This window comes from Eurypyga helias, unplaced genomic scaffold (genome assembly GCF_000690775.1).
Source record: "Eurypyga helias isolate BGI_N326 unplaced genomic scaffold, ASM69077v1 scaffold7847, whole genome shotgun sequence".
Lineage (NCBI taxonomy): Eukaryota > Metazoa > Chordata > Aves > Eurypygiformes > Eurypygidae > Eurypyga > Eurypyga helias.
In genome coordinates this window covers 4849-20154 of record NW_010262295.1, presented here as the reverse complement: position 1 = coordinate 20154, position 15306 = coordinate 4849, and the positions used below count along the sequence as shown (strand labels likewise).

At 45.9% G+C, this 15306-nt stretch overlaps 1 protein-coding gene across 1 annotated transcript in view; it reads right to left on the bottom strand.

The window, feature by feature from the left end:
* Positions 1 to 15306, bottom strand: part of PIGQ (phosphatidylinositol glycan anchor biosynthesis, class Q) — a 29626-nt gene that overhangs the window by 13643 nt on the left and 677 nt on the right. Inside the window, 5 exon segments of the mRNA XM_010155669.1 lie at positions 1200 to 1353; positions 2353 to 2479; positions 7839 to 7959; positions 9134 to 9265; positions 15288 to 15306. The exon segment at positions 15288 to 15306 is cut by the window's right edge and continues 31 nt beyond it. Of these exon segments, the coding sequence (XP_010153971.1) occupies positions 1200 to 1353; positions 2353 to 2479; positions 7839 to 7959; positions 9134 to 9265; positions 15288 to 15306 (553 nt within the window).

Sequence of the window (15306 nt, the reverse complement as noted above, 5' to 3'; positions counted from 1 at the left end):
TGGCTGTGTTGATGTCGGTGGCTGCTATCCCTTCCTGACTCTCCACGGGGGGCACCTGGCAGAGCTGTGGCAGTGTGGTGCCAGTGGCAAGATAACACATACCTCTGTACTTCTAACAGATGGACAAGGTGGGTAAACTGGCTCCCTGCAGCTCACAGGGGAAAAGCAATCAGCTGAGAGAATGCTTTTCCTATTTCCACTCTCTGCATAATTAGGAGGAGCAAAGACACTCCTCACAGGCCAAACCAGAAATTCCAGTAATTAGAGGTGTTGGAAAGAGACTCCCATCACTGATTTCTGGTGCAAGCCCTATGCTCACAACAGAGCTGACTCATAAATCATATCTCAACATTTCTAACCATTCCCTAAATGACCCATAACTGAAGTTCTACTATTTCTTCTGTTCTTTGCAATGTAGAGGCCTCTGCTCACAGCCTGGGGAGGAATCATAACCATTTAGTAACCTATAAGCTCTAAGTTTATTACCTTGTCTCTCATGTCCCCAGCAGGAGCAGCTATTCTCCAGCAGCCTGCCTGATGCCTTGCTGCAGTACGTGTTAACGGAGGGCAGGAACAGAGCATGTTGGGGGGCAACATTTGCACAGTAACCCTGACGTGCCCCACTGCCCTCCCGCACACTCCCTCAGAGCCTCTGCCTGGCTCCCTGACCATGGGGTCCCCTCAGTAGGTCTGGACAATGACACCAGGATGGCGTCACAGCCAGGCTGTAACCCCAAACCTGCCATCCGTGCACCAGACAAGAACGTCTGAAGCAGTGCAGAGACAGGGAATTTGGATCTTCTCTGGAAGTACAAGGATTCACCTTTCCTCCTCCTCTCCTCCAGTTCCCCTGAAAACTACTTGGTAGGGTGCAACTGACATCAGTACTACAAGGCTGATTCGAAGGGATGGGGTGAACCACTTTCTTGTCTTATGGCTGCCCTGTAGCTTTACTTTTCCAGGTCACTACCACAACAATAAATATTGAAATGCAGGAGAACTGAAAGATATGTTGCTTGTACTACCATGGCCATCATTACTACATGCATGAAAGAATGCAATAAATTAACTGCTGGCTAGCTGTGAATTCAAGAAAACAACACTAGGACTGAATGCCCCACAAACGAAAGATATGCCCTGAGTGTTCAGCAGCCCTTCCCTCCAAACATACCCAAGATGCAAGCAAGAGATCAACTCACCTGGCTCCGTAGACATAGAAGCAGTAGATGTGGAAGGTCAGAAGCGCAATGATGTCAGAGAGGATGCAGAGAGCCACAGTCAGGCCCAGACAAGCCGACAGACCGACATACCAGAGGATCATCTCAATGAATGGGGACATCAGGTGAATGTAGCCTAGCAAACATTGCAAAGTGTCAGTATTTGACCGACACATCTTCCTATAGATGCTCTCAAAACCCTGGTTCTCCCTGCCCTGGAACATTGCTCCAGAAATCATAACGATGAGAACATGGGAAGTAAAACTGGAAAACTCCTTTAGATGTCATCTTCTGCTTAGGAGGGCCAAAAAACCTCTCTAGGTTTCTGTCCAGGTGTGGCAGCTCTGTGAGGAAGGGGAGGACATGCTCAGCTTCTCCAGAGCAGTCACCTTGCTCCACATGTGATTTGCTTTTCTAGATCTGTGTCCAGGTTTCTAATATACATTTTTAACTGCACACATCAACCTTTACTGCAACCACTCCCGTTTTCTTCGTATTCCCACAAAACCCATCCCATATGACATTTTGTAAAATGATGTGGAGCACACGGTCTCTTCCATCGCTGAAGTGGCGCAGAGTCACAGAAACGAGACCATACTTGATTGGTGAGGAGAGTAAATCAGTGTAGTAACAGCGGAGTTCACATCCATCATGCCTGTACTCCTTTATCACGACACTTATCAAGGATAACAAGGGTGTGTTATTCAAGGAGGGACTTGAAATAACAAAATTGCATTAAGCTGAAGTCAGTGACGAGACATGGTTTGCATTTGCACCCCAAGAGCATGCTTCTTACCCCTATCCTATCATCAGCTGCCTTGCACAGGGCAGACTACGAAAGCCTATGTTAAGACCTAAAGCCACCCCTTGCACACTCGCCACGAACGGCACCAAGCAAGGCAGCTCTGTTGTGACTTACACTTCTTACAAAGCACTGACACAAGCACTTTAATATGCATGATCTCCTTGTGTGGGAATCCAGCTCTGGCTTGAGTTCCCACAGCAGGAAGACTCACAGACAAGTCTGTACTTGCAGTAGTGCAGTTTGATTCATTATTCACCTCTAGGCAAACATTAAACACTCAGGAGGGAAGAGATGAAAAGGAAGGCTGAAAAGTTAAACAGTTGCACTTACTAATCCAAAGATGGATGTGGTAAAGGAAGAAGCGGCCCAAAACCTGATCCAAAGCTCGGTTCATTTTCAGTCCAGCTGGTGCTCCCATTAGCCACTGCAGCAGGTCTTGGAGCTCTTCAGCTACGTGCTACAAAGAGATGGAAGCAAAGCACCCGAGATAAGAGACTGCTACCACAGTGAACAGGCCCAGTGTACTGTGCATGCTGCCCTCTCATCATTCTTACCACATCCTTCAAACAAGTGGAAAAAACACCCATCCAAATGACTACTTTACAGCTAGTTAAATCAGAAATGCACCTTCATTGGCAAATGACTCTTTACTGAGCCCAAACGTAACAGAGAGGAAGCTGAAATGCTTATGCGGTCTCAACGCTGGGAACACGAACCTAGTGTTTGTTTCTGGCCACCTCTGGCAGACTTTTCACGGGAAGATTTCCTGGTGTCATGAGGGTTCTTGAAATAGATGGCAAATGCCAGTGCACAAATCAACTTCTTGGGACAGCCAACTGAAACGTCAGAACTGAGCAAGTAATCTAACTACGGGGAAGGCTGTCAGGATGTTAAAAGAGGGAAGATGGCAGTGCACTCTTTGGCAAAAAAAGTGAGTTTTTACAAACAAATAACCTATATGTGTTTACAGCAGTGTAGAAAACACGATTATATAAATGTATTTCATACATAAACAAACTCTCTTGATACTGTGGTGTACTAGGCAAGATTAACCATGCTGTATAGCACTGATCTTGTCTACTCCTATCGTGTCTCTCTGCAGGCTTCATGAAGAGATACCCATGGCACCCCAGTAAAAAGCAGTCCTCTGCATCACGGAGAAAAAAGCTTAACAAGGCTTGTTCTCAAATCACCGAGGGCTTTGACTCACAGTTTCTGGTGATTTAATCCCAGGCTGCTGTTATTTACTGATCCCTCTCCAGCCCAATACCCTGCCGGAGGTCCCCTTTGCCATGGACAGGGCAGAAGATGGGGTGGCTCTGCTCCTCGGTAGTTTGCACCTGACCTCCCTGCCCTAAGCTGAAACCAGTGGTGCAGTCTGTTTACCAGGCTGGGAGCGGAGGTAGCCGAGAGTGGTAACCTCCAGCAACCAGCGGGGAACACACCTGGGAGAAGTGACCACTCTCCCGCATGAACAGTGACTAAAAGCCTTCGACCTCTGAAAATCCCACTTACAGTCAAGCCCACGCAAGTGAATTGGGCTGCAAATTGTGCACATGTAGAAGAATGAAGACGTGCCACCTACAGCTGATGCACTGTAGCCTACTTTCCTCATCATTCACACAGATAATTTCCCTAAGGGGAAATGATTTCCAAGGAATGAATCAATTTTATTTATTAACCAACAGGATCCTTGCAAAATGAGTTTGCAAACGTTTAATTTTAGTGTAGTGGCAAAATTAAGGGCTCCATCTTCAATTTATCCAGAAGGATTGCCTTTCTATTTAATTCCTTTTCCCTCTGTCTCACTGCAATCAGAATGGATTTGAACCCATGGATCTTACCTCCGTGGCTGAGAAGTGTTAGCTGCTTTATAAATAGACTGGGTTTAATATTTAAGGTGCTGGATTGGTAACTTAGAAAAAGCATTTGGAGATTTTAATGAAATATTTAAATGCTTGAAAGCAGTCCTTCAGCAAGGCTGTTTTTCAGCACCGAATACTTCTGGAGGCTGCCAGTCCCAGAGGTGCTACTAAATTCTGACGGGGGCACATAGCTCTGGGAAGGTGCCCTAGCTTGCTGTTGTTCGGCTGGGCAAGGCCTTTCAAAACACAGTCCTAAGGCATAACCTTGCAGGTTGTTCTCCAGCCAGCTATTTTAGGACTGATCAATAGCAAGCAGAATCAGAAAAGGTGATTGGGAGTCCAATTCTCCTGTTGCAGTCTGAATGCTGAATGTGGCCAGTACTAAGAAATAAGACACAGCGCGTTGGAAGTGTTTCAGAAAGCGGTGTAGGGACGCTACCAAACTGGAGACTAACGTTAACATGGTTTAGAGGAGATCACTAGGGAAATGTTTCCTTTACTGTCATGCTCTTGTTTCTAGGCTCCATATGTGGAGGGTCTAATGGTGATGTGACATCGATGGAGAAGGACACACACTGCACGTGGGCATCAGGAAGCACCGTGCAGAATTCCTGAGTGGAGCATCTAGTGCAAGACAGAGCAAGCAGAACGAAAGCACTCCCTACCAGACACATCTGCCCTGTGTCTGTTGCAGGCATTTGGGGCTCCAAGTTATACTATTTTATAAATTAACATCATATATTTCCCAGAAATGTCCTCTCTGCTTGTTTTGTTTATGGATGGCAGAATAGGACTGAATAGGAGCTTACATCCCATTATCTCTAAGCCCCAGCAGCATTTTTGGGGGCAGAGGCACAATCATGATAAATATTTAGCTGTTTCAAAGAGATTACAGTTTAAGAAAAAGAGATATCAGCAAGGATGAAAGAGCTGAAGGAGAAAATGAATTTAAAAAAAAGTGATGGTTTATAAGCAGTTCTTTTTAAAACAGACAAATGTAGCACTTTGAATCAGGTATTTTTGAAAGAAGGCTGTCTTGTGAAGACAAAAACAAGGACAACCATTGGAAAGTCTGGCGGGATCAAGAGGAAGGAGGAGGGTAGGAGTTGTAAGGGCACCTACAGAGCGAAGATTATTCACATTTTCCATTCCTGGATTTGAAAGCCTGCTCCAAAAGTCAGTCCTTCGTATTGCCTACACGGACTCGGCAGTTACTCCCTAGGTGTCTCTGAATCACATCTGCCTCATTTACCGACAAAAGCAACTTGTTATTACAGTCAGCATAGCACAGCTCATCAAGCTGTGAAAGTGGGAGCTGCAGTCAGTGATGAGTTGTGCATCATCAACAACTGCAAACTAAGTGCTGATTTGAGAACAGTTATATCAGAGGATGACGAAGGATGGCTAGGGGACATGGCTCGATCCTTGCGTCAGCAGGCTGAGCCTGTCACCCTGGCAGTTGTCAAGAGCCAAAATAATCTACCTGCATCTGCTTCCTTCCAGAGGAAGGTGTGCTAAGAAAAAAAAAGAGCAATGTATCCAGTCCCCACACAGCTATGATTTTGTCAATATTAAAATCAAATCAACAAGGTGAAAATAAGGTTATGTATATAACCTGATAATATATAATAATCTTATTATTATATGTATATAAAGTTTTGTTTACTAACGATACAGAGATCTAAGGTCAATGCCATCGTCAGATCTGGGGCACATATCACAAGCAGAATAGCAAGGAGCATTAGGGAAGGAAAAGTAACCCATTCTGCACATGGGGAAGTTTGCATTCCTGAACCTGGCAACACACAAGCACTTGAGAAAGCCCAAGTGATGGGAATAACGCATACCAGACGGACACTCAGCAGCAAAGAGGAAACCTGCTGCTGAATGGCTAAGGGGAGATTTTGCTGTCATACTGGAAAAGAAGTGGTGCTGGCTTGCACACCACATGCTGAAGTCATTGGGATATTTTGGGATGTCTCAGATCTGCATTTTTTAAGGCCTGCACATAATGCATATAAATCAGTGCCCACCGAAGGCAGTAAAAAGACTCCAAACGATTTTATGTCCACAATCTAATATGTTTGAGAGAAGAAAGTAAGAAGAGCCGCAAGTGGCCTGAACTGATAAGCTTGGAAGAGCAGAGAAAGGCACTGACTGAGCACCAGGCCACCCACACAAGGAGTTAGCACTTCCAGGAAAGTAAGCAAACAACCTCTTGGTGACAGCAAGATCATCAAGTCCGCACACGTAGGAGACACGGCAAAAGTAACTGACACTGTATTGTGTAAATTGAGTGACAGATGAACCAAATTACTGAAAGAGGAATGAACGAGCAACTCTCATAAGCAAGCCTATCCAGGACAGGTGCTGGGATTGGATACACCTTGGGCACGGAGAGCGTCCATCTGCCAAAGACAACGGGCAGATGGAACCCCTCCTAGATCCACCTGCGCAAACAGGAATGCAGCCAAAAGCCACTTCCTTGCAGACTTGTTAAGAAATCAGATTTCTGAGAGCTGGACACTTAGAGTAATCCCATAGGGAGAGCTCTAGAGAATTTAAAACTTCTCCAGCTGAAATATCTGTAAGGGAAAAGACTTAGGGATAAGACTTAAAAAGAATATTTTTTGTGTATAGCTCAAATACAAGAGCAAGTGTATCGCAAGAATTGTGGTTCTTTCTACCCCACTACTGCTGCTGAATAGTGCTTGCTGCAATCCTTAAAAATTTGGCTATGAAAGTTAACAAAAACAGCAATAATCATGATCATCAGCTACCCTGGACACCCCATACACACTTTCCGAAAGCACAGCATGTACAGGAATGATCCTATTGCTTCTAAAAATTAAAAGGTGAGACATGGACCAAGCAGATCACCATCATCGCCAGCTTTTCCCCTCCCGCCCCCAAAAAAACCCAGAATAAGTAGGAAAAATAAATTGCTGCTGGAATTCTCTAATCAGGACAAAATTCCTCCCAATCAAGAAGCTAGAGAAAGAGCAAAGAGAGGACATTCTCCAGCTGCTAGAAAGAAACCAATGTAAAGATCCACCTTTTCTCCCAGAAATAAAAGTGGCCAGAGAAAGGATTGGGCTGTGCAGCCGCGTGACAGTGCTCAACACCGGCTGCACATGTATTCCCAAGTCACAGAAGCTCTTCAACAGAGCTAACTTCAGATTAGTGGTCTGGTCTCCAGTCTCTGAAGTACATTACATATGCTCCTTACTGCCACTGAACAGATATACTGGAGCACTGCACCTAAAATGAGCCACCAGAAAAGCGGGGTAGTATGAGTCATACTTGTTCTTCATGTATTTATGCTGATGCCAAGGGATCTTAGTGGGCAAGAGGAGTTATGTTTGAGAAAAGCACAGGACACAGCAAGTTTTCCTAGTTTACCATCTGTACACAAGGGCTCTCAGATGGGATTTCAGGTGTTTGTACCCAGACTAGCTAATGCCTTTGGATGTCCTCACAAAATTGCTCTTCCTAAGCACAGCTTATCAAGTTTGACTTTTCAGCAGCTTATCAGAGTCAACCCAGGTTACAGCTTTTCCCCACCCCCTTCCCAAAAGCCCCATATAGCAACAACTTGAGCATACTTCCTGTTGACTCTAGAATAAAAGTATTCTGGCTCAATAACCCCTCAACCTGTAGCTGCAGAGCTCTGTCCACGCCATAATTGTTACTTTAGAAACTGAAGCAGCCCTCTGGTAAACACCTAATTACTATTCACTGCACACGCAAAGCAGAGCTGTGTTCCTTTTGAGCAGCCCCAGCAGGCTTGATTTGAAGATGTCACTGTTCTTGAGGAGACCTAATTTGCAAGGTTTCAGACAGGACTCTCTCCAAATCTTTGTGTGTAAGGCATTGCCTCCTTATAACTACCCCAGGCATTGAGAGCTCATCAGTACCCACAGCACATGAAATGGCTTTGGCCAGACTTACATCAGCCACGGGGATGAGAGTGTCAGCAAGGTGGCCAATTCGGTTCTTTCTGTACAGCCAGGACATCAGCAGTATCCCCAGAGCCACATCAATTAGCAGGGAGACAAAGATGTTGGCTTTCCTGCACGCAGGACAAAGAGAAACAGTGGTAGAGAAAAAGGAAGGGCAGTGTTTAATGTTTCAATGACAAGTGTCGGCTTCACTTACACAGTATCTTTAATGTCCCAGCAACACCAAGACAAGTTACTGCAGAGGCACAGTGTAGCCATCTTTGGACTTTTACTGGTGTGCTGCTACTTCTGTGGCCAAACAGGGAGCCACTCGGAGCCTGCCACACCACAAAACCTTTCTTAGTAAGGGGAACGAAGAGTGGGATTGAAGCTACAAAGAGGAACGTTAGACAAGTGTGTGTATACGTATGTGTATTCAGGGCAGATATACCAATACTAAGGGCAGCAGCACTTGGAGTATCCACGCTGAGGTTAGACAGCTTTCCAAGAGGTACACTTTAGCTGAACCACTAGTCAATGCAATAAATAGGACTTCTGGGTACACAAACATACCCACAAGGGCTGCTGAACTGCCCCCTCACTGCTAAGAGTTTCTGAATTAAATTCTATGACGTGCGTTTTTCAGAAACCAGACTAAACAATCGCAGTTACTTTTGGCCTTCAAATCTGCTAATCTATTTTAAGTGTTCCCTGGGAGTCTATTACTGCAGGATCAGAGAAGCACACAGAGCAAGGTTCGCTGTGCAACGGCCACAGGGCATTCAATATCTGTCTCAGATCTCTGCCTCTCCCTGTTCCACTCACTGTGCTGCATGTTTGCTTTTTCTGTTAACATTGACTTTGTTACTGCTGTTGGAGTCTCTCCTCTGTGGTTACTGCAAGCAAGATTGCCCAGAAGAGTGGGTGAAAGAGGGGAGCACTTCAGCCATTCTGCTCTTAGGGAAATTGCCACTGAATACTGATTGCAGGTTTTGGTTAAAAGCAGCGTATGTAAAAGCAATGGGCTTGTGGGAGGAGTGGTAGCAAAGCTCTACACACATGGGTGCAGCACCAGCTTTCTGTGGGCAATATCCCTGTGGCCTTTCCCAGGCTAGGGAAAAAGGCATAATTAATACAATCAGAGTGCAAAGATCTGCAAACTAGCAGGGAGTAGAGCAAGGAATGCAACTTGATATAGTGCAGGGAGGACACCATAGTGCTCTGCGGGCACAGGATCCATGGTTTGGGTTCCCCAGAGGAGATAGGGCTAGAGCAAAGGTGTGCATGGCATTGTGTATTCCATACCTCATTAGCTGAGTCTGGTTTTGAGCCTTCTTGTTGCTACTGATGACCTGGAGGTGCTGCAGGCGATGTCCCAGCTGCTCACAAGTTGAGAGTTTGCTCCATAAGAAAGACAATGGCCAAAACTTCAGCACCCTGCAGAAACACCACAGGAATATCCCCTTTTGCTTTTGCCATATAGCAGGCTGTACAGCATACAAACTCCATACACCACATTCACTGAAAGGTAAGGTGGTGCAACCAGACATGGTGTCAACATATTATCATTAACGAATATTAGATGTTAACTACTCTCCTCAAGGTTAACAGAATTAAGGCAGCCTTTCCAGACCAAGTCATCTAAAGCAGACAATCCAACCTCTCATTTCCATTGGGTATAACCAAGTGTCTCACTCTTCCAGGGAAGCCAGAATGCAGTCCTGATTCCACTCTGAGCTTTGGGATACATCACTGGGACTCCACATTGCTCGAAGTCTGGAGTTGTGTGTACAATGCAACAACACAACGTGGTGCAACTGCTTCACAAATCCCAATTTTACTGATCACAAGTCTATCTAGTGTGAGTTTGGTGTAATGCACAGCTGTCTCCTCCCTGTGGCTTCTGTCCCTTTCCCCCTCTTTTCTTTTACTTCCACTTGATCCTTTTTCTTTATTACTTCCAAATTCCTTTCTCAGGGTCTTCATTTCTATCTTCTCTCCACTAATTTGCCAAGGGTGACCAGCATTATGTAGATAGCACAACAATTAGCATTTAATTAGGTTTCAAATTTAACATCCACATTAGGCTTGTAGGGGAGGAAATATTCACACGGTTCTTTTTTTTATGACTCAGAAGAAAAGTACTAAATGATGCTCAATTATTTTTGGGAGTTACTTTTATTACCACACAACCTATATAAAAAAAAGTAATGATGGTGATTTGTGTAGTCTAAAATGACACTGCTGGATGCAGGCCAGTCAAAGAATGCACAGTAGTGGTACAGCAACACCATGTTTGTCATGGGGAATAATTTCTGATGTGGACATAACTTGGATCACTTCTTTCCTGCACACAATGGCTGTTTCACTATTTTCACAGTGTTTCACTGTTTCCCATTAAAGGTCCAGGAACAGTTCACTTTCAGCCACTTCCTTAACCTACTCTCTCTTACTGCTTGGGCATATTCCTTCGGCTTACATTCATTCCAAATGTTAAAATTATTCCTGGTATCCTGCTTCTCTTTTGAAATTGTACAGCTGTTTGGATCACTGCTGAGCATGGCCTGGAGACATCCCTGCAATGCGTGCATGCCTTCCCCAGATTTCCTCTGAAGGACTCCAGCCTGTTGGCCAGCAGCAGAGTGCCTCCAGGACTGGCCAGGATAAAACTCAGGCTGGGCAGTCTGGGGCTCTGCCTGCTATTTATACCTTTTACACAAACTGCAAGGGTACAGCTCATTCAGAACCCTGCTGCGTTCACTATGGTTGCCATCCCCTCCCTCCCTACAACCTCCTGAGCACTTTCAACCATCCTTTGTGCAAGGTTAGTCAGCTTAAGTGAGAGTGCTGGAGTCCCCTCTCCCCGCTCAAATTTCAGATACACTGGATTTGAAATACAGGCAGTGTACTGTGAATCACTCCTCTTAATTTGAGTTACTCTGCTCTTCGTTACAGCCTCCCACCTTAGAGACAAATGAACACACTGTTCTGCAGCTGACTTGACAGGAGGTGATATCTAAAGTGGCGGAGGAAAGAGCAGCGTGCAGGGGAGGGAGACACGGGGGACAACCGCACTGGCCACTGACCTCAGACCTGGGTTTGCAGATTCACTGAGGCGTGAGTGCAGATGAGTTTTCTCTTCCAATCATATCCTAGCCCAGTGGTTACAAATTCCGGTGTGGCAAACCTCCGCTAGAGCAGAGAATTGCACTTGAAATGCAAAGAAGGGGGGAGGAGAAATGCTTTACCTGCACAGCTATGTACAGATGGCTGAAGGTGAAAAATTACTGGTCAAACCAACAGCTGCCAGACCATCTCAGTTCAAGCAGAAAGCAATAGCTCTGGGGTCCTGTGCTAAACACTCACAGGGCTGATGATCTCCCCATCCTCTCCCAGCAACGTGTGTCTCTTTCCATTCATTGCCGCTCCACAAGTCCCCAAGACAGAGGCAGCTAGTGTGGGGGTAACCCACCGACCAGACACCCCTGGCCTGCTGCATCAAAGGGAAGGACAGACTGCTGCTCTCTCTGCCTGGGGAATCTCTCACACAAGCGAGAACGATCTCCAAAGCAGCCTCATCGCCACAGCACCCCAACATGTGCACCCAACAGGTAAATGCATCCTTGATGGAACACAATGGGCCCAAAACGCCACATCAGAGGTCTGTGCTCCTCTGTACTACGTCTGACTTTTCTTCTGACTTAACATGCAGAGGACACTCTCCATTCCACTCACAGTAGTAAGTAAATACATACACATACTTATTTTAAAAACCCAAACACGCTAAAGAGCTCAATATAATAGTTGCAAGATGTGCTACGGAAACTCCCATCTCCAAGAATACTGAGGAAGAAAGCCAAAAATATTTCTTGCGTGGTCTCCTATCCCTGTGCATACCAACTATGCATTGCCATAAATGCTCCCACTTGTTTACCACACAGTATACGGAATGATTTTCAGAAGTGCAATGGAAAACCAAACCCACCCACCCCTAAAACAAGTGACGTTGTGTAATTGCATTATTTAAGCAGCAGGAGATCTTTGGGCTATTTCCACATATAAGGAATTTTAGCAATAAAATAACACAGCCTGCATGAATAAACCTCGATTTTCCAATCCAAGTTTTTCCAAAAGAGAGAGTCTGGATTTTCCAGATATCAGATGAAAAGCAATCTTTCCAAAATCAGGATCACACACAAAGTTAAAGCTCCATTAACCAGAACCCCCGACTATCTTTCTGGTCCTTGCTAGAAACTGCAGAAAGTGTCTCCCTTCTGGATGAGGAATCAGAGGTCATGCTGTTTGTAAATGGACTTTTGTTTTTTAAAGGAGCACACGGTTTTTTGCCTCAATACTAAATTATCCTGCTGTCCCAACAGCACGCTAGAGACCTTCAGAGGTAATGGAAATCCCACACACAAATACTTGAGGAGAGAATGGCAATGGCCACTCCTTAGCACAAGGTGGTGCTGAAGAAATGCCTTAGTTTGAGATGCACAGGGTTCGAGCGCACTTGGCAAGCTTGGATGGATGGCAGCGCTCACTTTCCGAGATTTCTAACGATGCTGCCCTGCTTCCCCAGTGCAAATACACAACAGTGGCATAACCAAAAAAGCCCCAGCCTCCACAGCCTGAGAGGACATCCCTGAACTCTTTCTTTAGCTTTTCAAAGCTGACTATCCCTTCACATCACAAAAACCTGTGAAAAGAAGTCTGATGATCAGAAGCAGCAAAAACCTGATAGATCCTATTTTACATAAACATAGAATCTTTCAGGTTGGAAAACACCTTTAAGATCATCAAGTCCAACCATTAACCCAACGCTAATAACACCACTAAACCATGTCCCTGAGCATGACGGCTACATGTATTTTAAATCCCCCCAGGGATGGTGACTCCACCACCTCCCTGGGCAGCCCCTTCCAATGCTGACAGCCCTTTCTGGGAAGAAATTGGTCCTAATATCCAACCTAAACCTCCTCTGGCACAACTTGAGGCTGTTTCCTCTCATCTTGTTACTTGGGAGAAGAGACCAACCCCCAACCCTCTCTGCACCCTCCCTTCAGGCAGTTATAAAGAGCGATCAGGTCTCCCCTGAGCCTCCTCTTCTCCAGGCTGAACACCCCCAGCTCCCTCAGCCGCTCCTCACAGGACTTGTGTTCCAAACACTTCCCCAGCTCTGCTCCCTTCTCTGGACATGCTCCAGCCCCTCAATTTCTTTCTTGCAGGGAGGGGCCCAAAACTGAACACAGGATTCAAGGTGCGGCCTCACCACTGCCCAGCACAGGGGGACAATCCCTGCCCCGGTCCTGCTGGCCACACTTGCCCTGATGCAGGTCAGGATGCCATTGGCCTTCTTGGCCACCTGGGCACATGCCGGCTCATATTCAGCTGCTGTCGACCAGCACTCTCAGGGTCCTTTTCCTCCGGGCAGCTTTCCAGCAACTCATCCCCAAGCCTGTAGCATTGCAGGGGGTAATTGTGACCCACATGTAGAATGTTACATCCCCAAGTTATGGGATGTCTTGTTCCAGCACAGAGAGGAGGGGACTGGAAGATCACATAAGATCCTTGAACCCTCCCTGCCTGGTGTGTGTTTGCACAAAGGAGGTTGTACCACACATCACGTAGTAAATTGAACCAAATTACGTTAAATGACTTAGGAGGTCAAGCAGGAGGTTTGTCAGAAAGCCAGGTGCTAGTCTCTGTTCTGTAAGACTGAAGTTTTAAAGTATCTGTAAGAGAATTAAGTATCATGCTGACACTATGGGTAAACAAAACAAAGCAAAGCAGAAAGAAACATGTATCTACCTCTCAAGGTCAAGAGCAATTTCAATCTAGGTTTAGGCACAGCAAACCTCGCGTTCTGCCTGCTGGTATGTACAGCTGGCTTGGTTCCTTGGTTGCCAGCTTGGCTGCTGCTCTGGCTCAGAATGTCTGTACTGGGCCTAGGAAAAGCTGAAATCAGAACAGCTGCTGAGCAGCAGCTGTGCCCAACCTGCCAGACTCAGCTTGAGCTCCCAAGTTACGTTTAGACTGTGGCCTTCTGGAGACCTGCGAGGCTTGGGCTTAACCTGGTTCTAAGCCTGGTCTGAGTCCTAGCCCTGGTCAGGGTAGGCAAGTCTGACCTTGAAACCAAGTGCCTACACAGAAAAGGACCACCCTATTTGTTGATACTCCCACGTAGACCATGGACAGCCAGAAAAAGGACCTTCAGAGCTGACTCCAAATCTTCTACTCAACCACAAAATTTTGCTTTAGTTACCATTAACAACCACTACTGCAGAGTCAGTGTCTGCAGAGCAGTCCCAGGAACCAGTGGTCCCTGATTATATCAGGTTTGGGTTTAACCCTGAATCTTTTCCAACAGAGTAGTCCAAAAAGGGACAGTTTTCCCTTTGTGTGCCAAACGCATAGCCCAACTGTTCAGAAAATCTTTGCATAGGAAGAGTTTCACTGTAATTTTTTATGACAGTATCATACAACTGGAAACCTGTTGAAAGACTGCATTCCCTTAGGCTGTACTTGAGAAGATTTATCCATAAATATAGTAGTAGCTGTTACCCAAATTTCATCAAAGTGTCTCTCTGCAGTTTGGAACCTGAGCTGCAGAAGCTTCTCCCCTTCAAATCTGCTCAGAACTCCTCTTTAGTGTGAGCACTTGCCATGCATTAAATTTGAAGCATCCTATCCAGTTTCATAGTTGTGACAAACAGATTTCCTCAAGGATTCGTGTAGACCAGCACTCCTTGTCACCATGTTGGAGGAATCCTTTAGCCTCGTGTTTTCAACGGAGCTCTGCAGCCTTTAACAGCAGCTCTGCAGCATCCTGTTTCCAACAGGTTTATCAAGGAGCTTCTCTGCCAATTGTTGCCCATGGAACCTAACAAACTCCTGGCTTTATACTGGGTTGGTCTGTGGATGTGATGGGACTGGCATAAGCAGCAGACCTTCCCTCCACCCTTCTCACAACGGAGACTCCTATCAGCTGGTTCACCTGTTAGCCTCCCTGCAGCAGGTCTGCACTTGTGCAGCACACCTCCATGTCCTGTCCCTCCAGTCTGATCCACAATCTGCCAGATTGTGCCTGCTGGGGTTAAAGTGCAAGGGCTGTGCCAAGGTGGGACCAGCCGGCAAGGACCTCTTCCTAGAGAAGCTCCACAGGAAGCATATTCACTGTCATCTAGAACCCCACCCCACAGTCCATACCTATTACATCACCTGCTGTACCATCTAACAGCCCTTTTACACACTGGTGATCTTGGAGAGAGGAAAGAAGATACCCAAGAGGCACATAAGGTCCATAAACCCACAAACAGTACCAGCAGATACAGTGTGACTGGCACTGATGAAAGAAACTGTATTTCTTACAGTTTCTTACAGTGGAGCAGGAGCCCTGCAATGCCTAAACATAATTAATTTCCACACAAAACAAACTGGCTGATGTCGCATCACTTACCTGCTCCTGCAGACCCCAG